The sequence below is a fragment of the Archocentrus centrarchus genome, chromosome 8, assembly GCF_007364275.1.
Source record: "Archocentrus centrarchus isolate MPI-CPG fArcCen1 chromosome 8, fArcCen1, whole genome shotgun sequence".
NCBI lineage: Eukaryota > Metazoa > Chordata > Actinopteri > Cichliformes > Cichlidae > Archocentrus > Archocentrus centrarchus.
Window position 1 is genome coordinate 10,068,785 of NC_044353.1, and position 23,770 is coordinate 10,092,554.

General features: G+C 41.7%; 3 protein-coding genes across 5 annotated transcripts; 1 reads left to right on the forward strand and 2 right to left on the reverse strand.

The window, feature by feature from the left end:
• Positions 1-478: 478 nt before the first annotated feature.
• On the forward strand, positions 479-8,592 carry cd9r (CD9 molecule related). 3 transcript variants are annotated; one of them, XM_030735914.1, is made up of 10 exons: positions 479-605; positions 875-978; positions 2,322-2,427; positions 2,524-2,621; positions 5,355-5,429; positions 5,520-5,621; positions 6,206-6,301; positions 6,414-6,497; positions 7,611-7,685; positions 7,724-8,592. In XM_030735914.1, exons 2-10 carry the CDS (start codon positions 913-915, stop codon positions 7,841-7,843), a joined length of 822 nt encoding a protein of 273 aa, XP_030591774.1. In that variant the 5' UTR covers positions 479-605; positions 875-912; the 3' UTR covers positions 7,844-8,592. The 3 variants fall into 3 exon arrangements, with proteins under 3 accessions (XP_030591774.1, XP_030591773.1, XP_030591775.1); XM_030735913.1 differs by having other exon boundaries at positions 6,731-8,592; XM_030735915.1 differs by having other exon boundaries at positions 7,611-8,592.
• Positions 8,593-8,599: 7 nt separating this feature from the next.
• On the reverse strand, positions 8,600-15,498 carry LOC115784616 (zona pellucida sperm-binding protein 4-like). Its single transcript, XM_030735916.1, has 9 exons — positions 14,733-15,498; positions 14,331-14,441; positions 13,910-14,085; positions 13,641-13,729; positions 12,489-12,622; positions 12,220-12,400; positions 10,540-10,669; positions 10,295-10,364; positions 8,600-8,640 (listed from the first exon to the last, which is right to left on the reverse strand). Exons 1-9 carry the CDS (start codon positions 15,454-15,456, stop codon positions 8,621-8,623), a joined length of 1,635 nt encoding a protein of 544 aa, XP_030591776.1. The 5' UTR covers positions 15,457-15,498; the 3' UTR covers positions 8,600-8,620.
• On the reverse strand, positions 15,464-19,370 carry LOC115784289 (uncharacterized). Its single transcript, XM_030735455.1, has 8 exons — positions 19,112-19,370; positions 18,845-19,015; positions 18,274-18,429; positions 18,016-18,134; positions 16,980-17,151; positions 16,755-16,873; positions 15,567-16,401; positions 15,464-15,477 (listed from the first exon to the last, which is right to left on the reverse strand). Exons 1-8 carry the CDS (start codon positions 19,368-19,370, stop codon positions 15,464-15,466), a joined length of 1,845 nt encoding a protein of 614 aa, XP_030591315.1.
• Positions 19,371-23,770: the final 4,400 nt, after the last annotated feature.

The window sequence follows — 23,770 nt, forward strand, 5'->3', positions numbered from 1 at the left end:
AATGTATGTATTGTTGGGGAGGGAGTGATAGCACAGCACACTTTGTCCTTGTATCTCAATGATCTGATATTTCCATGAAATAACACTTCTCAGTGTTATTTACTCACACAGGAAATGTTCATACATTTCCTTTGTGAGTAAAAAGAAAAAACAAAAGATCGCAAGTTGGTAAAATAAAGATTAGAACTGCAGTAGACAAAAATATATCTCGGAAAAATTTTTATTTAATCTTTTATTCATTTTATGCTTCGATATTTGTGCAAAACTAGAACATTTTACAGAAAGCTCACATTAGGGCTTCACGCTCTGCTGTCACGCATAACATTGTTTGCTTCTTAGCTTTCGTTTCCCCGTAAGTTTCTTTCCAGCGCTTTCTTTTTTCTTCCGATTCTTCTTTTTTCTTGAGCGCAGCTTCGCTTGCTTACTCATAGGCGACACGCGGCGTCAGTCACGCGTTTGGCCAATGAAAAGACCGAGCGAGGACAAAGAGGCGGGGCGTAAGGCTTCCAAACGGTACACGCAGCAGCATTAAGGGTCTGGCTGCTCTATTTTCACCTGCTGAGTGACCGAGTGGAGGACTGCCCAGGCCGTTTCCTGATAAAAAGGTATTCATTTGTTTTGGAGATAATTTTACAGCGAGCGTTGCTGCCACATTGTTCGAGGCTATAATCTCTTTATATTCAAAAGGACTGCTAAACCTTTAAACGCATCACCGACTGCTCAATGTGGGAATTACAGCTTAAATGCTGTGAAACTGTGTAAACTAACACGATAGCGTTGTACCGTAATAGTTTTGTATTTAAACATATGCGCACGGCCTGCCACGGAGCGGGCCTGCTGAGGTGGTGAGGTAATTCGTTTGTCCACTTTGCAGACTTCACCGGTGGGCAGCTCAACAAACCGCGGATCATCATGGCACTGGATGGATGTGGCCTCCTCTGCAAATATATCCTCATCATTTTCAACATCATCTTCGCGGTAAGTCTGGCACAGTTATAAGACTGCGTAGTTAAGGGCAGGAAGAGGAAACGCCAAGCGTGGCTGTATTGTTGTAATTGTGACATAAACAATGAGAACCGCGTTTGTGTGTCTGATTAAAAGTTGCTACAGTGTGATTCCTCTGGGTACCCTTGCGGTTTCGTTTCTTAGGATAAAGGTAAGGTTACTTTCGCTTGCTGAAATGCTCAGTGCCAGTCAGTGTGCGCATCTACAGGCTGAGAGGCACGCAGCAGTTTATTCTCTGGCTCACAGTTTAACATGTTTGGTCTGCATGTGTTCAGATAATCCCTGTGAGCTAAAAGCTCAAGCCACAGTGAGAGCAAATATCCTTAATGTGGGCGTCTCAGCAGCAGCCCCACCCACTTCTGTTAGCTTAAATGTCTGAAATGAACCAAGGTGCTGCACCAAGGCCAAGAATAAAATAAACAAGAATTATTTTAAACTGTGATGCTACTCTAGTAAAAGTCAAAGAATAAAAATGCAGCGTTAAAAATGAGCAAAATTTAGCTCCTGTTAATTTTGTTGGGGTTTTATTTTTTTTTTACCCAAAGAATAAAATGACAAGTGGACAAATGTTTAAAAGTAAATCCAGGACATTAATTATTAAACTGTGGCTGAAGCAGACAACAGACAATTTAATAAATAAATAGATACATTAAACATTAGAAAGTGCCAGACTAACTTCTCAGTCTCAGTGTATCTTATCTTGAAGGTTCGGCCACAGTACGTACAATTAAAACATCACCATGTTCTGTTATTAACCTGGATAAGATTGCTCTGTATTGACTTATGGAAACATCAGGGGAGAAGATGTGCTTTTTGGCTTTATCGCTGAAGGAAGGAATCTGAGTTGTGAAAAACCAGCACTGGACAAATGACAAAGGCCGACCCGCAGCACACAGACTCTGTTTGCGTGCAGATAGTGGCAGTATAAAAATGTTATGGTTAGTGAGGAACATGGGCTCAGAGGGGGAGGGAGACAGAGCACACACTGTTCCTGAACTCTGAGTCCCACATGTACATGGGTTATATCTTCTGATTCTTTAATATAATAAATGTCTTAATTTTTTAATTAAACTGTTTCAGGTTTCTTCCTTCACAAATAAACAAACAGGTTAACAGTGCTCTATTGTTCTGCCCCCACGCACACAAACACGCACACTCCAGCTGTCCTGCAGAGTGTGAACAAAAACTCACCCATCACACCTGAACTAACTATTTACAGACCCTGACAGATGTGATCTGAGTAACCAGAAGATGTGAAACTCTGCTTAACTACAAATGTTGTTTAACTGCACTATGTTTTATTTCCTATCTGGCAGGTGGTGGGGTTTGCCTTCCTGGGACTTGGCTTGTGGCTGAGGTTCAGCGACAGCACAAGGCCAATCTTTCAAATACAGGACGCCAACTCCTACACATTTGTTACAGGTCGGTGCATGTATTGGGCCAAAGGGTCATGACGGTATCTGTGCCTCTGAAGCACATTTAATGACAGATACGCCCCTCTTTCTGTTTTATTAACAGGTGTGACTGTGCTGATCGTTCTCGGATCGTTGATGCTGCTTGTGGTGATATTTGGAGACTATGGTGCCTGCAATGAGAAAAGATGTGCTCTGCAAGTGGTGAGTTGTTTTGATCGGTGATGTTTTCTTTGGTTTACAGTTACCTCCCCGTAGAGCTCAGTGTGAGACGAGTTGTTCCCTCGTGCTGTGAACGCATCATCCCATCCTACACAAACTCAAGCTAAATGTAACCTCTAAGAAACTGTGCTCAGTGTGCATGTTTTAGGCTGCTGCTTAGTTTTAGTCAAAAAGGGAGCAAACATGACAATCTAACAATTATTAAAGGAGCTAGTTCAACATTTAACATCTCTAGTAATCCCATTAGGTGCCGTTTCTTAGAAGCAGCTCATTAAAAAAAGCGAAAGCAAGCTCACCTGCACGGACATGTTCAGAAGCAGCTTTAATACCGGCTGCTTTGTTCAACATTTTATAACAAATGTTAACATTGCTGTTCAGGTTTCTTCCTGGCTTTAACAGTAAGAAGTAGAAACTAGCAAATAATAATAAAAACACACACACACTCGATAAAAGATTGATTTAAAGAAAGAATTTGAGGAGAAGATGAAGCTTCTGTTGCTCACACTTTAAAACATCAAAGCATCAAAGGTTAAGGTGAATGTTGATAATCATTTTTAGCATCGATTAGTATGTTGATATCATTGTGTGTGCGCTTTCCCCGCCTCCCCACGAAGAGACTTCTAAATGTCAGACAGTCAAAAGATGTACGAGTACACTTGTAAGACTGCGATGAGTGCTTTTATACTGGGTTAATGAGCATATTAATGTGCAACATGTGTATCATTGAAGCTGCAACGTGAATAGACTGCACTTATGTTTGTAGTATACCTGTGTATGCTTTGCATAGTGTGGAGGATACTGAAAGGACAAACATTTTGCATACACGCGGCTAGTGTGATAACCAGGCGTCAGCTCGGAGGGTTTTAAATGCAAGTCAATGAAAATTCATTAGAAATATTTTAGGAGACAAAATATTTTTTTCCTTGTAATGGAGGTGGCCTGTTCGCTGCTGTAACCTGCTACTATAGATTAAAATCATGTGATGCAACTGACCTTCCTGTGGCCTATCCGAGCAATCGATATTTAAGATTTTATTACCCCTCAGCCTAAAAAGGCTGATTGTGTAATGTCTGTGGCCAACAGTATTTTTGATACTACTGCCATTTTTGGGTAGTTTATAGATTTGATTCTTTAACGATTCCCCTTATTGATCCCTGGAGCCTATCCCAGCTGTCATAGGGCGAGAGGCAGGGTATACCCTGTACAGGTCGCAGGGCAAACAGAGATACAACATTCACACCTATGGGCAATTTAGAATCACCAATCAAGCTAACCCCACTACCTGCATGTCTTTGGACTGTGAGAGGAAACCGGAGTACCCGCAGGAAACACACGGGGAGAAAATGCAAACTCCACACAAAAAGGCGTGGGCCAAGGTGGAATCAAACCCAGACCTAGCTGTGAGGCAACAGTGCTAACCACTAACTTACAGGCACTTTTTGGAATTAACATCTTTGGGTTCAAACTGGTATTACATAAAAAGTGCAGTCCAGCTCTAGCTCAGCTTAAACTGATGTCTCTTTAACACAACACATAGATGTTTCATATATCCAGTCACAGGGATTGTTTCGTCAGAAGGCACATACGATGTGTATAGCCCAAATGGCCATGGCAGAGGCCAGTTGGGCTATTTTGTAACTTTAAAGAAAGTGATCCAAATCGGCTCCAAGCGTATTTGACTCATGCTTCACCTCTGCACCAGGTTTCATGGCATTTGGACAGATAGTTTTTGCGTGTTCTTGCAGAGAAACAGGAAACTGGCAATAATCACAGAGCAGTTTTCACCTTGGCTGAGAAACTGAGAAACACAGGAACCTGATATAGTGAGTAATGCGGGGGGGAGGGGGGGTAAATATGCGAGGACATGCAAACACTTTCAAAGGATCACATTGACTAAATAATATTCGAGCATTACTGGTGCGTCAGAGCATATTTAATTCACTCCCTGTTGTACAGTTTCCAGAGCGTTTACAGTCATGCTGAACGTTTTTCCTTTGCAACCTACATTTATAGTGGCTTAACTGTAAGTTACATCCTAAGGTTGCTTTTTAAGGCTGTTAGGTTAAAGGACATTAATGGACGTCTGCTGCCGGTTAATTCTTTGATTCTGAAACCTGTAGACAGCATTAAAACTGTGAGAGTTATATTGAGAAACTTGCACAACACACCTCAGAGACTCTCAGATGCGAGGGAGGGATTGGGAATTCAAGCTGATAGTTTAGTTCCTTGTAGCTCTGCCTCAGCTGGGCTCTCTGAATCTGTGGAGGTTTGCAGTTTTGACCTTTGTCTTTATTTGGCACCCGGCCATATCTTGGGTTTTATTTGTCCTGCTTTCTGCAGGTGGAAGAAAAATCTTGTTATTTACTTTCCAGTTTAATAAATTTTCTAGTTTCATCTCACAGTCTATTCTCTCTGTGGGGAAATTGAGAAGCATTCCTCGATTTGTTACATAGTGCAAAAGCAAATGACAGACCAAACCAGGTGATATTGATACACAGAAGTAATACAGCATTTTCAGTCTCTGGGCCCCTAACAAGGAAATCGGCTCAAACCAAAAACTGCATTATGACTTAAATCAGACTCCTGTGGGATAAACAGATATTTTTGCATGCTTTAAAAATAGCTGAAAACATATACTTGTTATACACTTTGAATTTAGTGCAGTGTTAAGCTGTTTGTTTACTTGCTCTTCCTGATTTCCTCCTATCCCTTCAGTTCGCTGTTCTTCTGGCCATGCTGGCTACAATGGAAGTTGTTGTTGGAGTGCTTGCCTATTCCAAAAGTGATGAGGTGAGAGGAAGTACTGAAACAAGATAAAACCAATTAAAATATGTCCACAGTTCTGACCAAAAGATTGTGTTTTTATCTTTAATATTAAAGGTTGGAGATAGAATTGCAGAGTTCTATGGTAACTTGTATGCTCTGTATGTGATGAACCAAGACCCAGGAATTGCTGTGACTCTCACATTCATCCACAACATGGTACGTATATAACCTACTTCCTAATTTGATTTAAAAAACAACCCAAAAACTGTTTAACTCACAGTTGTTCTTTCTCTTAATTTTTAATTCATGTATTCTCAAGTGTTTTCTGCTTTATGTATATGGTTTATATGGTTTTACATTGCACACTGACAGCGAGCTACCTTCGGTTGCTCCCTCGTCACAAGGGGTCGCCACACCGGGTACCTCTGTGTGTTTAATTTGGCAGAGTTTTACACTGGATGCCCTTCCTGACACAATCCCAAAGGGAATTTTGTGTCAATTTTGCTTACCATTAATAAAAAAAGAGCAAACATTTTGTGAAATATGGTGAATAAAATCCAAGTCATTATTATAAGAACTAGCAAAAACCTGCCCTGTTGTTTTCGCCAGGTCTGCTTTAAACTTAGAGTTGAGAGTTTTGAAGAAAACACATTTAATTACAATTCAGAACCATTAGAAATGTATTGGGAACATATAAGCTATAAAAAAAGATGGAATGGCAACAGCCCTGTCCTGTATGTGGTACGGCTCAGAGGGAAATGACTGAAAAGGTGCTAATTTTTCTTCTGCCTGTTTTGCAGCTTCACTGCTGTGGAATGACAGGTGTCCCTATAATAGAGCTCGTTCAAAATACCTGTCCCAAACCAGATGGGTGGATGGAGCACATCAAGATGTCTGTAAGTTGTAATAAAGCAGTTTCAGTGCTCCGACCACCGCTGTAAACTGCACTGCTTTACTCTTTGCGCTCAGCTGTATCGAATGCTCACAGTTGGTTCTGTCTTCCTGCAGACATGTCCCGGTGTCATCACAGAGTTCTTTAACAGTAAAGCACCAGCGGTGATGAGCATCTTCATTGGAACTGGAGCTCTTCTGGTAGGCACATGATAAATGTTTACTATGCAGCAAGTAAAGGTTCAAATTACTAGAACCTAAGTCTATACACGGTATTAAAGGTACAGACTGGTAGTGAGGAAAGTAAGTTATCATATTGTTGTTCATGTTAAAGGCCATACATTAATCACTCTGCACTCCTCTCTCTTAATGCCCCCCCCTCTCTCTCTTTAATATTTTTCTTATTTTATTTCTCCAATCATTGCTTTCCAAAGTTTGTAGCTCTCATTTGCAGCAGTATCCTCAGCAGAAAGATTCTGTCTGCCTCAGCTCCTCAGTACATTATCCTGACTCAGACCACTTCTGCCGTGACTAACTTTCAGCCAGCACAGCCTCAGTTCGTCACCACCTCCTACCCTGACCAGGATCCGGTCTTTTTCACTCCTCTCAGTGCGGCCAACATCCCCGTGGCTTCCGCTTAGTGTGCTTTTTTTCATTCTCACTGTCGTGCTGCCTTGATTTTATTCCATGGTGTTTTAGTATGAAGTAGCCAAAGTATCTGTCGCTCTCATCATTGTCACTGCAGAGTGTCTCCCACAGTCTTTAAAGGAAAAATCCAACCTAACACACACAAGGCAGTTACATCATCACTCCAACTACTGGACCTGTTGGGTTGTGGGTGCGTTTTGCACAGATGGGCCCATGATTCTTTTTTTTTTTGCTTCCTTCTTACAGAGATACTGTTGACAGGTTTGACAACAGCATTTGGCAAATCAGTTTTCACATTTTTAATCACCAAACCCCTTCAATAACTTTTCTAATGTGCGGGGAAAAAAAATTAACATTTGCTGCCCAACTAGTGCAAGAAGCCCTCTGTGTTACTCTGAATATTCTTCCCAACACGTCTTTACTTTGGTGCCTCCGAATTAACATTTACAGCCAATACATCAGCAGGGTTGGATTTGTCCTGTGGGCTTCTACTTCTCTTTCACTTTTGTAGCTGTGTGCTGTCTGATGGAAGGTCTCACCTCCTTCATACTAATTCACCGGTGGCTGGTTTAATTCTGGGAATGATGAGGAAGCAGTTTGGTCATTGCACAGCTCTTTATTCCATCCTTGCTCTTTACTTCTCCACCCTCTGTGTCCGCATGACAGATTACTGCCATGATCTGCGCCATAATTCTCCTGAAGCAGACCAAGCGTGCCCATCGTGAGATGACAACGTACTATTCAACTGTGTACTGAGGAGGATTGGGGGTTTTGCACCCTCAACTTCCTTTGCCTCATCATCAAAAGCCATTGCATTAGATTCAAGCAGCACATCAGTGTTTACATATTTTCCTCTATATCTACTGATTACATCAGTCTGGGAATCACAGTTGTGTTAAAATGCATTTTTTTAAAGACATTTTAAGTTGTGTAAGAAATCCTGTAGCATTTGGTGTACTAACCCGACAGGCCTCTAAGTTAATGTGGCCAAATGATGAGAATGAGACCTGAGAATGAGAATATATTTAGCAAATTTAGCTGGTGAGACATTGAAATTTTATGCTTTTTGTTTTTGGTGTATTGTTGCACATAGTAAGAAGTTGAGCCACTGGCTACAGGCAACTATCACTGTGTTTAAAAGGGATCAAATTACATGAAGGTCCAGCATGTTGGGGTGTAACAGCTGTAATCCCATGGCTTCAGTTTCACGTTACATCTTTGATACTGTAATGCTTTTACACTGTAGTATACTGCTTTTTTATATTTAGGGTATGGGGTCTAGAGGGCCACAGAACAGGATGCCCCTCCCCAAAAAAAAGGTCAGGTACCTAATAGAGGTTTTAGGTCATTAAACTGTATTAACATTCCAAAGTGAATTCATCAGACGAAGAAATAATGTTACTGTAAAAAGCTGTTTTAAACTGAATTTCATTCCTTCATGTTCTTCTGCTTGTCCAAAGTTTTTATGACCTAACAAATGTCTTGCTGACTTAAAAAAAAAAAAAAAAAAAAAAAAAAAAGCTAAATGCCTTCAGCTGTCTGTTTTCTTGGCCTGTACACTCTGATTTACTTACTTGCACTATTGTTTAGTTTTAAAAGCAACTCTTCACCAAGGATTGCATTTGTTTCCATAAAGTGACAAAAACAAGTCACAGTTGTGTAAAAGTGTCTTTATTTCACACACCAGTGTTTGGACCTGTGAGGGACAAAAAAAAAAAAAGTTAATGTAGTGATCTAACGCATTAGCCAATTATACCAAAACACTGAGGACTTATTAGGTACACTGGTAAGCTTTCACACAGTTAGCCAATCATTTTGCATATGTATAAAGAACAGATTATGTAGCAGGTACAAAGTTTCAGAGGATGTTCCGTGAATGTGGGTTCTCTAGTCTGTGGATGGAACCTCAGCACTGAGAAGAGGTCCAACAGGAATGACTTTAGCTTGAACAGACAGAATGTACAACTTTGAACAGGAAGCTATCTCAAAATAGAGAGGGAGGCTCTTATGCATGCCACAACAGGAAGTTGTGCCAGCCTTAGTGTGTAAATGAACAGTCTGCAAAATGGCAGCCTACAATCATGTCAACAGAGACCACGGTCTGAATATTTCCAACATGTTGGATCCTTAAAGATCTAAGGCAGTTTGATGTTTTGGTGGTGGTCGGAGGCGCCATAGGCACGAATTGGCAGCCTCTGTCAGACTGCCCCTGGCTACATTAGTAGTTTACCACCACCAAGTATGATTGAGGTGTGAATGAGTAGTGCGCAAAATTGTAAAGCATCTTTGAGTACCTTGAAAAGTACTTATATGCATTATTACTATTAAACAGTCCTGAGCTCAACCTGATAAAACACCTTTGAGATGAATTAGAGTGGTGGCTGTGAGCCAGGTCTTCTCTCCAACATCAGTGTCTGAATGGTCAACAATTCCCAGAAACACTCCTAAACCTTGTGGAAAGCCTTCCCAGAGTTGAAGCTTTTATAGCTGCAAAGGGTGGATCGACATATTAAATCCTATGATTGAGGATGGGATGTCACTCAAGTTCACATGCATGTGAAGGCAGACAAGTGAACACTTGACAATAGAGTGCATTTTGAGAAGCAAAACAACACTGGATCTGAAATGAAGCAGTCAGGATGTGACTGAAGTGCAGACTTTCAGTGTTAGCTAAAGATTTGACAAATTTTGCGTCGACAGTTAACAATTGCTGCAATTTTGGAATAAATCCTCTATTTACACCCATTGCACACAACAATAAAATGTCAACCTCCCTTGAGCATGTTCTGAAGTTTTCACTACAGAAACAATTCTGCAACCATCCACAGGCCTTCTGTTCTTTGTTGCTGGATAGTTTAAAAATGTGGTGAAATGTTGATTTGGCCACTCCTAAAATACTGACCTCAACTCAGAGTTCCAGTGAACAGCTACCAAACCACCCGGAACCAAAACCTGATTAATGTGTTATAAAATGATGAGTAAACAGGCCACAACTGGATGTAAAATGACAACTGAGTCACTTGTTTAGTTATTTTTGAGTATGTGAAAATGAATGTGTAAAATCATCCCCTAAACTGCTAATACAACATTTTTGTTATATCCTTTAAGTTAAAGCAGAGTTTCCACAATTGAATCATCTTGATTGCGTCATTATTAAATCTACTGGGATCATGAAAAAGTAGAAAAAGTACAAAATCTACAGATCAGACTTTATTGCGAGTGTTTGTGGTGTGAACACAGCTTTCAAGTCTGGAATCCTGAAGGTTTTAAAACAGTATGAAAAATATTCATTAAAAAAGTTTTAGTAATAAACAAGCAGCCCACTGTTTACTGTCTCTTTATGGTCTTACCTTTGAGGCATCTTAGAGTGCAGTCATTGTGTGCACCAGAGCATACTTCTGTCAGGCACAAAAAGTAGATCTGCGTTGGGGTGGGAGGAGAAGGAGACAAGTTGAAATGGTATTGCTACTCAATTACAGCTGTCAGCACAATTCTGCATGGTCTTCATTGTGTTTGTCTTATCTGCACTGGCCCTGAACTTGAATACAAATACACAAACAGCTGTTCACTTGTGTGCATCTTAGGTGGGAAGTACCTCTGGGTCTTCTAGGATAGAGTCTCCTTTGGTCATGTTCGGTGGGAGAGAGAGGAAGCTGTAAACTATGATCTTCCGGATGTGGGAGTTTGAGGATGGAAGCATCTGCCAACCCCCCAGGCTGCTGCAGCTGAACAACATTACAGTCAAATGCCTTTACAGCAGAAAAGTGAAGCAGAACTAGCATGAATGTGAGCTCCTGTTTGAGATTTGTGGCTGCAAGGTTGTCTTCACACAGTGGCAGCAGTAGTGTTGACAAAACAATGTAAACCTTTACAGAGGCTACCTTGTAACCTCGGGCCTGGTGGGAGCTCCAGAGAAAAGATAAGAGGTTTAAATGAAAGCAGTACCAACAGCCAAGTACTCTGTTACTTTATGGTGCCCAGCACACTGGAGGTTCAATTAGCTTTTGCAAAAAAGGGGAATCTGTGAAACCATTAATATTCTCCATAGTTTTTAACTGAAAATCCAGCAATTATTTTTTTCCCCTCTCCAAGATGTTCTGCCATGGTTTAAGTTCTGGTTTAAGGGTAAATGTTGGCGAGATATTGTTATTGATGAAAGAGGAGCAGCTGCCCACCACATCATCCAAGATCAAACTACATCTGAGTAAGGGGAGCATTTCCATCTTTTCCTTTTTTTTTTAAGTGGTATATGCTGTATTTGCTGGGTGGTACCACTTTGAATAAAGGGAAGTCCATGCAAGACAGCATTTAAAAAAAAAAAAAAAAAAAAAAAAAAAAAGACAGATACAAATAGCACAGATAATTTCCATATCCTGATGTTTGTGAGCTTAATAAAAAGACAAAAATACCAACTCAGGAATACAAAGCATTCATGTGTTGTGCAGACAGTCTCTGAATGCTTAACCAAGTACATTTGTGTCTGAGCATTCAGGAAGAACTGGAACAGATTTTAACCTCACAGTTAAGCAGCAGAAAGGCCCTCTAAACACTTCTATGACTTTTTTTTTGGTCATTTGTTATTTGAGTAGCACACTGATATGGGCCAATGAGTATGATTTTTGGATGGAATTTGTTTGTGCAGGCATGACTGCCAAGCATTAGTACACTATAGTAAACTATGAAGAAAACAATTTCTTTAATTGTTGATATAGCCAATCATATTGACAACAACCTGATCCTTGATGCAGCAAAGATGAAAGAGCTGATCCTGGACTTCAGGAGACACCCCCCGCCCCCCTGCACATTCACTGCACCACTTTAGCACATTGCATCCAGTTATAAATAAACCATTTAGTGCAATTTATACTACCGCTGCTCTGTGTAAATACCAGATCCTTATTTATATTTCTTATTTCTATCTTGTATTATTTCGGCACCTGGAGGATGGCTCCAACAAAATGTCATTGTATTGTGCAATAACAAAGATATTTCATCTCTTATCTTATTTAGAATTTAAATGGATGGTTGGATTGTTAAACACACGTCCTTGTAAGAAAAGCAACCACAGAGAAATTGTTCTGCAAAAACCTTCTGCTAGAAAATTAGTAGTTACTGGATGTAACTGTGCAACGCACTAAAGCATCGATCATGTTAGAGAGTCACTGAGGGGGCACACTTGCCACCTCTGGTACAGACACAGCCTGCAATATAAACAGTAACAAGGCTTTTTATGATAACTTAATTCATTTTTCTCATCTTTGTATAAAAAACATACCCATCGTAAACAAGCATCCCACTGGGATATGGAGCTTCAGTGTAAGCCAGGCAGGAGTGAATCAGCAGCACAAAGGTGGGCTCTAGGGGGTCCTTCAGGCTAACCTCCACATAAACTGGTCTGCCTTGCATGAGGCTGAGAGGGAGGTGAGCCTCAGGGTGGTAGCTGGTGAAAGTTTCATCTGCAGGGAAAAGAATACTGTAATAAAGTGATAGCTCAAAGTTATGATACGATCCTTGAAGTGAATACAAATGTTGGAGAAAAATCACCTTTGGCAATTCTCAGTTGCACAGTGACAGCAACTGGCGTTGGCTGAATGAAAGGCAGAGGAGGCTGCTCATCCATCACATGAAACCTCACTTCACCTGGAGAATCTGGGGAGTAACTACATCCCACCATCAACCTGTGGACAAACGGACACACGCGTGTACGTGAAGCTCATTTAAAAGCACATTTGAAAAACAGACATCGATCAAACTACCGCACTGCTCAAAGAACCAAAAAAATAAATTAATAAATAAAAAGACACCACGAAAAGGGAGCATATACAAGGGTGGGGGGGTCCCACTTGGAAGAAGCATCTTTCTGCATATCAGGGGGAATTTTGTGAGCAGCTGCTACAGCTGAGCCATTGCTCATTTTCATCTTTCACTTCCTGATGAATCCATCAACAGCTGTGAGGTTTAAATAAGGATGAGATCAGTAATTTAGACATTTCTCACTTCCCATAAAGAAAAGAAATAAAAGTTTATGCCATTAAAACAAAAATTGGTTAAAAACTGTGCTGAAGCCAGCACTTCTATTCCAAACAAGTACTGCATGTATAAATATTTTTCAGAAGTTGAGAAATTAGATTTCTTTTCATGAGTTATAAATTATAATCAAAATTAAAACAAAATAAGGCTTGAAATATTTTCCTCTTCACATAATGAATATAGAGCATATGAATGTTCACCATTTGAATTAAAGGGGGGGAAAAACAAAATTCACAATAATTATTTTTAAGATGCACTAGTATATGGTGTTACAGTGGTGGATGCTCATTAAACACAGCTAGTCTGAAATAACAGGTCAGCGTTAGTACAAATGAACAGGAGGAGGAGCTACAATAGCTTGTGTCAGGTTGAACTGAGGGGTAGCACCAAGATAATCAAGGATCAATTATAAATAGGAATCATGTAAAGCTACTCTTAGAGTTTTTTTTTTTTTTTTTTTTAAATAAATGGAGTTGTGTACCAACCACCCTCTTAGCCTCATATATTGCTTAAAATATTTTAACATACAGAAAAGAGGTCAATAAAAAGAAATCAAACAAACAGCACTGTTTAAAAGACAAAAGGGACGAGTGTTAACTACTACAGCTGAAGCTTGAACAGGAAACGGCTGCAAAAACATGTTTCCTGTAAACAGCAGTGACACACCTGACAGGAGAGCTCTCGCGTGCAGAATCGTCTTGGTAAGAATGAACTCCTTGAACATCCAAAAGATGAACCACCGTCTCACCAAACATCTATCAAAATATATAAAATATGTTTGTGTCAGTGAAAGCCAGAGCATTATTTTCTCCTTTACAAAGCACTGCCACAGTGGCATGTTGGTCCTTTGTGCGTGTGTGTGTGTGTGTGTGTGTGTGTGTGTGTGTGTGTGTGTGTGTGTGTGTGTGTGTGTGTGTGTGTGTGTGTAACCTTACATGTTTGTTTACCCCACAGCCATCCAGGGGTACAAAGTAGATGTCAAGGTCAGGGGTCAGCCTCTGCAGCGTGCAGGAAGCATTACTGTCCTCAGAGGAATGAGCAGGAGGGGCCACTGTGGGCTGCACTACAGAGTCAGGCACCGCAAACACGCAATACTGCCCCGTTGTACAGTCTGTCAGAACACACACACACACACACACACACACACACACACACACACACACACACACACACACACACGTTTAAAAATTAAACTGAAATATCTGACTGTAGGCAGTGAGCACAAACTGCTGGGTTCAGGCTTCTAGCCTGAAAGTCGGTGCATTAGTCATTCCAGTTTTTCTTTATTTGATTTCCTTCATTGTCAATTCACCTTTCAGACATGTGTTGACAAGGTTTGCACTGAGTGAGACGCACCTTTCACAGCGTTTGAGCAGCAGACTGTAGAGTCACTGCATTCAGTATCTGACTCAGGTCCAAGGCCACAGGGTGAGGCGGAGGGAGTGTACGTGTGGGCCTCGAGGTAATCTGAGTGGAAAGAGTAAACAAAGCAAGGAGAGCTTGTTATGGTGGAATGGCTGCGCTCAGCAGCATGAGGTGGAAAATATGAAATACAGGTGTCTAATTACAGCCAGTACTTTAGCCTGGCAGCAGGTTCTCTTTTTTTTTTTTTCTGCCCCCTTGTGGTGGTGATCTGAAGCCAAAACACTGATTAAGCACATCAGTCAAGTGAAACTAAAAAGACTTAGACTACACATTTAAAGCTAAGACACTCTTAACATGAAAGAATAAAAGCCTTAAATTAATGCGATCATTTACCTCTCATTTTACTGTCCAGATTCTCTTTTGCATCTCCACCAGCTTGCCCAGATGGATCATAATGATGCTGCTGAGGAATATAATGGGAATATAAACTATGGAAAGGACTGTGAAGCGGCAGAGGGATGTTGAAATATCCTGCTTCAGCAGCACGGATAAACCAGTCCATCATGTTATAGTCAAAGTATGAGGGAAGCTGAGAATCAGATTTTGTGGATTTGTTTGCAGAGTCTTTGCTGCCTGTAGGATGTAGCTCATTGTCATCTTTGGGCACTTTAGATGGGTAGTAGAGGTAGTAGTAAGGACTGTGCATCCAGTTATGAAAGTCATGCATTGATTGTGCAGGAGGAGTCAGATGCTGAGTCGGAGTAGTAGATGCTTGAAGACGAGGGGGTGAAGTTTGGGCTGAAGCGGGAAAAACTTGGTTTCCAGGAGTGTAATACATCTGATAGTAATAATAAGGGTGGTAGTAGTATTGGTAAGGATTCAGTTGATGAATGAATGATGCAGTCTGGAGAGTGTGCTGTTGAGAAAGAGGAATTGCAACAGGGTCAGATCCATGATGGTGAATCTGTGGGACTGGAGGCTGGACTGCAGGAGTCACAGATGCAGAGCGACCTGCCTCATCATGCTCCAACTTTACTTTGGCAGACAAGAATGGATGATTGATCTGTTCTGTGCTAGATTTCTCAAAGCTCATATGCGCATTTATGTAGGGATTCATCCTGCGTTCATTTACTGGAAGCTTTTGTAAATGAGGAGGTGGGGAAGGATTCGACAAGTTTGCTTTTGCAGGAATGTCAGGATGTGATGGAACCAGTCTTTTAGCCTCACCCCTTGAAATATGTGGAAAGTAGTAGTAATAGTATAGATAGGGGTTTAGATGGTAAGGAGCCTGAAGAGCAGGAGCTTTGTGAACCAATTTAGCATTTTTGGGGTGGGTGTAGGGATAGGAGGTAGTGTCTGACACAGGTGGAGGAGACTGTTGAACTGAAAACTCATGTTTATGTGAATCGGTTGAGGACATTTTGTCAGAAACATCAGGACCTTTTTGAGGCATGACAGAAAGGGGGATTTTGGGGTGATGGTAGTAGTGGTAGTACAGATTGAAATCTCTACTACTCAGAGGCTGGAAATGAGGTGCTTCAACCTGAGCTGGAAAGCCTGTAGGAGTGGCACTGTGCTCCTCAGAGGACACAGAGAAAGGAGCTTGTTGATTTTGCCTTTGTTCTGGATTCACCTGACTTAAATCTTCCATTTCTCCAACAGGTGACAGAGGACTGTGGCTATTGTAGTGTTCATAAGGCTCCCAGAAAGGTATCTGGTAGAAGTAGTAAGGCTGATAGTCTGGCTGGGAATCAACAGGAGGGAGAGTCTCAGGAGTCAAAGCTGGCAGAGAAGGAGTGTTATATGAAGCAAGTACTTTAGGACTGGCATAATTATGATTATATGTAGGGTGGGGATAGTAAGGTGGAGCCAGGTAGACAGGTGGTACCCATGGAAAAGGCTCCAGAGTTCCTAACATAGGTTCCTCTGTCCCCCTGGTTAGATGGGCAGGGCTGTCAACCAGAGGCTGAGTGTTAATGGGGAGGTCTTCAGAAGGAGAGACAGGACAGACAAGTGTGAAGATTTCCTTTCCTATCTGGAGAGAAAGCATGTATTCCCCATCCTGAAAGAAAAGACCACACATTTTTTAAGACCATGAGGGCTTATCCAGTTTATAGACTGAATGTTGTCCAACCCAGGCTTTCTTGGATCTCTCTGGCAAGTTTGAATACTCCGCTCTCATAAGACTCATTACACTGACCCTCAGACTGTTGAACTGAAAACAGTTCAACAGTCTGAACTGCTGGTGATGGTCCCAAAACAAGCAAAACTCTCTTCTATATTACAAGTGCTGCTGGAGCTTTAACCCCTTCAGGTGTTGCCCTCTTTTGAGCACGTTGAAAGCACCCAGTTTATTTTGACCCCATCGTAATTCTACTCTAGCCTGTCTCATATATAGCACCTTCTGAAATTTACCTTTTCTGTGATGCCACATGTAATAAATGGAGCAGCAATTACAGTATCTGCATCTTGCTTATCCAAAGTGTAGCCACACTGGTCGACCAACAGAGCTAAAGGCGTCCATTCTCCTCTCACTGCAGTAGAAAGGAAAAAAGAAAAATGCTCATATTTGAGTCAACATGTGCAGGTGATGGGTGTAAAATATTCAAATGATGTTTGATGCTCAGAAAGTAAACCTACCATTTACTCTTTGCGCCTCTAGGGGAGTTATTTCATGCACTTTGACAGTCATACCACGTGGAGAGCAACAGAGGAAGGATGGGCCCACAGCCTGAGGCTTGATCTGAGACGCTGGACAGGACATCTTAACTGGAGTCCCCCTCCACAGCAGGGGCAGCACGTAGCTGCCGTCCTGAACAAAAGCAAACAGCATTTAGACAAACATTTTTCTCCAACCAATAGTTTAGCTTCTATACGCCACCACAGTGGATTTTAAACAATGGATATTTGATGCAGGCTTTAAGCTCTAATGCAAAGGGTTTTACTGAATGATTTAACTGGACGATTGACTGCCATGCAGTTTCATGAGACCTGTTCCCTTTTTGTTTCATGACAAATGAAGAGGATTAAAGAGCTGGAGTTTATTCTAAGTGTTGAATTTATATTTGATAGCTTAAAGAGATGTCAGTTTAAGTCTAGGAGACCATCATTGGGCTGAGAAAAAAAAAAAAGTCCTCTCAGAGAGCAAAAACTTTAAGAGTGACAAAAATCAACAATCTGGTGCATGTTAAAGAGGAGGAATGCACTGATCAGTTCAACACCACCAAAAGGCCTGAAAGACCACAGACGAAAACTAAAGTGGATGATTGCAGAATTCTTTCCACATCATGGTTAAGAAAAAAAAAACAAACAAAACTTCACAACATCTAACCAAGTCAAGAATAAAGTCTGCAATCAAGAGATGCCTTCATATGGCGTATGGCTGCTAGTGGAACCGGGTCACTACTGTTTATTGATGTGACTGCTGGTAGAAGCAGCAGGATGAACTGAAGTGCACAGGGCTGAACTCTCTGCTCACATTCAGACAAATGCTGCAAAACTCATCAGTTTCACAGCACCAACAGGATGAAGGTCTGCACTTCACTCACTCACATCTAGATTGTTTAAAGTCCACTGTGGTGGTGGACACAGGCAAAAATTAATAAAACTGTGCCTTCATCCAACAAATTATGGACCTAACTGTAGCTCACACAGACACACACACACACACCCCTACCTCTCGAGTGACGTGGCAGGCATCGTATCGAGCCATCAGACGAAGGTCTTTCCATGTGTTCTGAAGAGAGTAACCACACTGTGGCGGTAGCTGGGACAGAGGTACTGACGACTCATTCGCTGACACACAAAGACAATACCAAATTTTTATTTTACTCCAATTAATAAAGGCTTTAGGTTCCCTGAAAGTAACCATAAACTGTGCAATATTATACGCATCAAATTCAGGCCACTGGAGCATTTAGACATGTAGGGTCACCTCGGTCCAGCAGGAGCTGTACAGCTCGTCTCCTCCTCACAGTGAGAGTCATGCCGTCCTCTTCACACTCCACCACAGGCTGCAGCTTCTGCCAGCTCTCCACTGTGCTGCTGACCCGGTGACCCCCGAGCCTCGCCTGGCCTCCCAGAGACCGGACTGGCAAACAAAAACAAACCACCTCAGAGAATACAGTGTTAGTGTTGGGATTTTTGTGGAATGTAAAGCAGTAGTCAAGGAAGGGTGTGTGTGTGTGTGTGTGTGTGTGTGTGCGCGTGTGCGTGTGTGTGGAATCACTGACTCCTACTTGAAACAAATCCTCAGAAATTTGAGTTTGATGTTGCCAGTGAATAAGAAAATTGGAAAAAAGTGAAAGATTAGTTTTGGTAGTAGATCAGTTTTTAAAGCCTTTTTCCACAACATGAGGGATTAAAATACACCGAATAGTTTATCAAAAGGTCAAAAATTCTGAAACAAGCTTTTAATTAAAGAAAAAAAACCCAAAACAAATCTTCCTACTCCTAAGCACAGTGAGGAGCCCGGTCGGGTCAGCAGAGACTCCCAGGTAGCTTACCTGAAATAGAAGAATCTGATTGGTAGCCGAGAGTTGGGACGTTTCGCTCCAGGTGACCAGGAATGAAAAACTTGCCGTGGACTACGCGTTTAATTTTTCCGTCTCTACAGTTTCTGTACTTATGGACCGGCTCAGCCTCGGCTTGCCTCGGTTTGTGACGGTCTCGCACACCTGTGGGGTTAGAAAACGACACCATTCTGGCCCTCAGTCTCTCTTCGGACCTTCCTTCAGGGGTGCTGCCTGTTTTCCCTTCCCCGTTGTGGAGACCTTCAGAGTTTAGGAGATCTGACTCGTCTCCTTCTCCGCGCCTTGAGGCGAGGTGTGGCCGCTCTCCGACCTCAGGCCTGGAGGGATGGGGGCTGCTTTCCGTCGTTAAAACGCTCTTGCTGTCATCGAGAGGAGGCGGATGAGATTTCTGCCGGAAGGATGAAACGGTGGGCTCGCACCGGCTTACCGGTAAAGCTATTGTTGTGATGGTGTAAATGAGCACAACACCGAAACTGTATCCTTTTTGTTTCAAATGCATCGCAAATACGAGTTTTTGTCTTTGCACCAAAACACTGGGACAGAAGGAAGAGCAGGAATAATTTTTGTAGACTTCCTGTCAGCGCACCTGGACACTTAATTGCCGTTAATTGGCAAACAGGCGCGCGCTCGGACCTGTTCAGAGGTGGCAAGTAATACTTCATTACTGTACTTAAGTAGAATTTTCAGGTATCTGTACTTTACTTGAGTATTAATATTTCTGCCTACTTTTTACTTTTACTCTCTACATTGTTACACAAATATCAGTTCTTTCTACTCCTTAGATTTTCAAAACAGACTCGTTACTTTAGGTTTAACAACTGGGGTAAGTTTTTATTTCCGGTCAGTGCGCTGATCTGAGCCTAAATGGAGGAACAATAACACATTAGAGACAATTCTTTTGGTTTATCCATCCCCGGGACTTACTGCATACAAAGACATGAAGGAGGAAAAACCAAATAATTTATGCATCATTTATAGCGCTGTATTCAGGGGTTACAGCCGGCCGGAACGATCAGAACGACGTTTTTGGTCCGTAAGTTGTGGTTGTGGCACTTAAGCCTCTAGTTAGCGCTACGGAAGAGGAGCGGAAAGCAAGGGAGTAACGTGTAGAAGGTACTTTTCTAAAATCTCAAGGCTCAAAAATATCAGCAAACACACAAACTGTAAACTGCTGTGTTTCCAGGGAGAGAAAAGAGAGAAGTTCACTTAGAGACGGAGAAAGGTGCAAGAAAGAGGACAGGAGAGGAAGAGGAGAGGTTAGATTTAAAGGTAAGGACTGCTCAGTGACATCTGATATACTGGAAATTTAAAGCTTACATTTATAAATCAGATCTTGGGTCTGTATATGATGGGAAATTGTGTTAGGGAGTTCCCATCTGATCAAAGTTTATTATTTATGCTGGAGGTGTTTGGACTCAGAGATATTTAATGTTTTTTGTTTGTTGGTTTTGCAGTTTGAAAATCCATTCATGTATCTGAGATATCACACATAAATAATGCATCTTTCCTTAAAGTAACCAAATAAATCATTAGTTTTAAATGAGTACTTATTGAGGTGACCATACACTGTCCATGGACATGACTGTGAGTGATGTCTCAGAATAATCTGGGCTTTATTAATGAAGTTAAAATATCATGGCTCTCACAGGTTTAAAACAGCTCTTTACTTCTCTGTCCGCTAGATGGCAGCACTACATTGGACAAAGTCACTGGAGCATTTGAGAGGACGAGTTTTATGAACACTGCTGCATTCATGTAGACTTACTGATAAATCAGTTTGGTTAAATATTTATTTAATCTTCTAATACTATTAAGTAGCTGCATTTCTTTTAAAACGCTGACATAGATTGGCTCTGCTTTTCTGATATATCTCATTTCATCCCTGAAATTCAGATCATTTGACATTTGCCACCTTTTCTTAAGTAATTTATTTCTGTATCATCTATAAGTCAAAGGCTAATGTAGGCTCCAGTGGAAGAATGGTTAACCACACAACTCCTGCTTTCACTTGCATTTAATCCACTTCCTTTCATTCATTTGCATTTGAAAAAGAGCTTTGCCTGAAATTAAACATCTGTCTATCTAATAACTCGCCGGGAAGCTCCCTGTTGAGAGACGTGTTCTTGGGGAAAGACGGTTTTATGGTTTTGTCTGCAAAGAAAGCCTGAACCGAGCAGCTGTGAAAGACAGTCACCAATAGTTTGCCACCAACTCCATCTGAGAGACAGTGGGCGCCGAGTTGTTATCAGTCATGCCATCATGCTGTGGTTCAGATCAACCGATGCCAGAAACTGGCAGTTTTCTTGCAGCATTGCCATCATTGCTATAAAGCCCCTCTTTCTGCCACTGCCACAAGGACTGCTGAGATATCAGATGACGAACCACACAGCCATGCAGTGCAATAATGTTAACAGCCACGTTCTTAAAGAGGACCCAAAGCTGTGTGTGTGCGCGTGTGTGTGCGCGCGTGCGCGGTTTCTGACGAGTGGTGGTGGTGGTGGTGGGGTGTTGATCAGTTGATGGGCGCGGCAGTGGGATGACTCATATTTGGAGTTGCCTAGCTACAGGCAGGAGTTGTTTTCTTTAGACTCAGAGCGCGAGTACAGTGTGTATGTCTGGATTTCATTGAGATCGCAGGGCTTTGTGTGGGAGGCATAAATGCAGCAGTGACACTGAGCAGGAAACACGAGGAGCAGACATCGTCCCGAAGAGAAGAAGAAACCACGTGAGGAGAAACGGGAGTTATATGTAGTAATAAGAGCAAAGGGAAAGAAGGGGGAAGGCCGTGAAACGAGCGCCCTGGGTGAGGAAGTGAATCAAGAATGAAAACCCCTAGCTAGTAACCATGGAGACAGTTTGGCTCAGCTAAATATGAGGCTTTTTTTTTTTTTTTTTATTGAATGTAAACGGTGGCTAGGGCACCACAGCCGACACACAAAACATTCAGCAGACTGAAAGTTGTGCTGTAGCCTTCAAAAGTGAAGTGGCTCACATCCACTGTAGAAAATCTCCACTGTGTCGAGTTCATAATAGACTCCTGAAGCTGCTCTCGTCTGATTTTTCTATTCAAACCGCTGGCAGGCAGCCAACGGGGCACAAGCAAATGCTTAGAGATAAATTCTCATAGCTGTGTGTTTAGCAAATTCTTTGATGTCTTAATTTGATTTTGATTGGCCCTTCACACAGTGTTTACTTCTGTCTGTTTTTCGCCTACACTGCTGGATCTCCTGCTTCAATAAGTATTTCAGTCTTTACTCAAATATACGGCCTATGTAGTGAGTAAATAAATATATACATATGTTTATACTAAGCAGGTGTATAAAAGACAGAACAATGTGCAGTAAAAAAAAAAAATCAGTGCATTTAGGCATGTAGGTCGAGACGACCTGCTGAAGTTCAAACTGAGCCCCAGAATGAGGAAGAAAGGTGATTTAAGACCATCTCTACACAACCACAACCATCTCTAGGGTTTACAGAGAACGGTCCGAAGAAGAGAAAATATCCAGCAAGCAGCAGTTCTCTGGGTGAAAATGCCTCGTTGATGTCAGAGGAGAATGCTGAGGCTGCTTTGAGCCAATAGGAAGGCAACAGTACATTCAATAGCCACTCGTTATGACCAAGGTATGCAGAAGAGCATCTCTGAACACACGTGTTAAAGTTTCAAGTAGATGGGCTACAGCTGCAGGACACCACACCAGGTGCCACTCCTGTCAGCTAAGAACAGGAAACTGAGGCTACAGTTTGCACAGGTGCACCAAAACTGGAGAACAGAAGATTGGGGAAACATTGCCTGGTCTGATGAATTTTGGTTTCTGCTGTGACGTTCAGGTGGTCAGAGTTTGGCGTAAACAAAGTGAAAGCATGGATCCAACCTGTCTTGTATCAGTGGTTCAGGCTGCTGGTGGTGTGATGGTGTCAGGATGTTTTCTTGGCACACTTTGGGCCCCTTAATACCAACTGAAGATCGTTTAAACACCACAGCCTGCCTGAGTATTGTTGCTGACCATGTCCATCTCTTTATGACCACAGTGTGCCTGCTTCTGATGGCTGCTTCCAGCAGGATAACACACTTTGTCACAGAGCTCAGATCATCTCAAACTGGTTTCTTGAAGGTGACAGTGAGTTCACTGCACCCACAGTCACCAGATCTCAATCCAATAGAGCACCTTTAGGATGTGCTGGATCAGGAGAATCGCATTCATGGATGTGCAGCTGACAAATCTGCAACAACTGTGTGATGCTGTCATATCAACATGGACCAAAATCTGTGAGGAATGCTTCCAGCACCTTGTTGAACTTGTGCCATGAATGCATGTATGTGGTATTAGCAAAATAATTTTTGTGGTGTTTGTATATAAAAATGAAAGTGTTTATATTAAAAATTGTTAAACCGTTTGAATTGTTTGTGTCAGTGGATGCTAACAGTGTGTACAGCTGTGTGTCGGGTACATAGCTATGAAAATTAACACCATATCTTAGCTAAGATGGTAACATGTATTTTATAGTTTAACAAGAAGCACTCTGAGAGCGCGATCCTCCGCCAAGGCAGCTCACTCTCTCTCAGCACTGTTTTGTGTATATTCATTTTGTTTTCTTTGTTCTTTTTTAAATGTTCTTTAAGAAGTTTGTAGTGCAGCAAAAACAGGTGCAAAGTGCAGCTTTTATTTGCCCTGCTGAAAGCCATTTTAATATACTTGACATTTTAATATACTCCATCTACAGCACGACGTTTATCAGCGGTGCTCGGCGTCTCTTTGGCCCTCATCTTTTTTTTTATGCAAATTGCTTTCTGTTTTCTTCTTTGTTCTTCCTTTTTTTTTCTTTGACTGAGGCACGGCTGCTCTCGCTACAGAGTGACATCGGGAATGGCAGTTTGTAATAAGCAGTTAACAATCAATG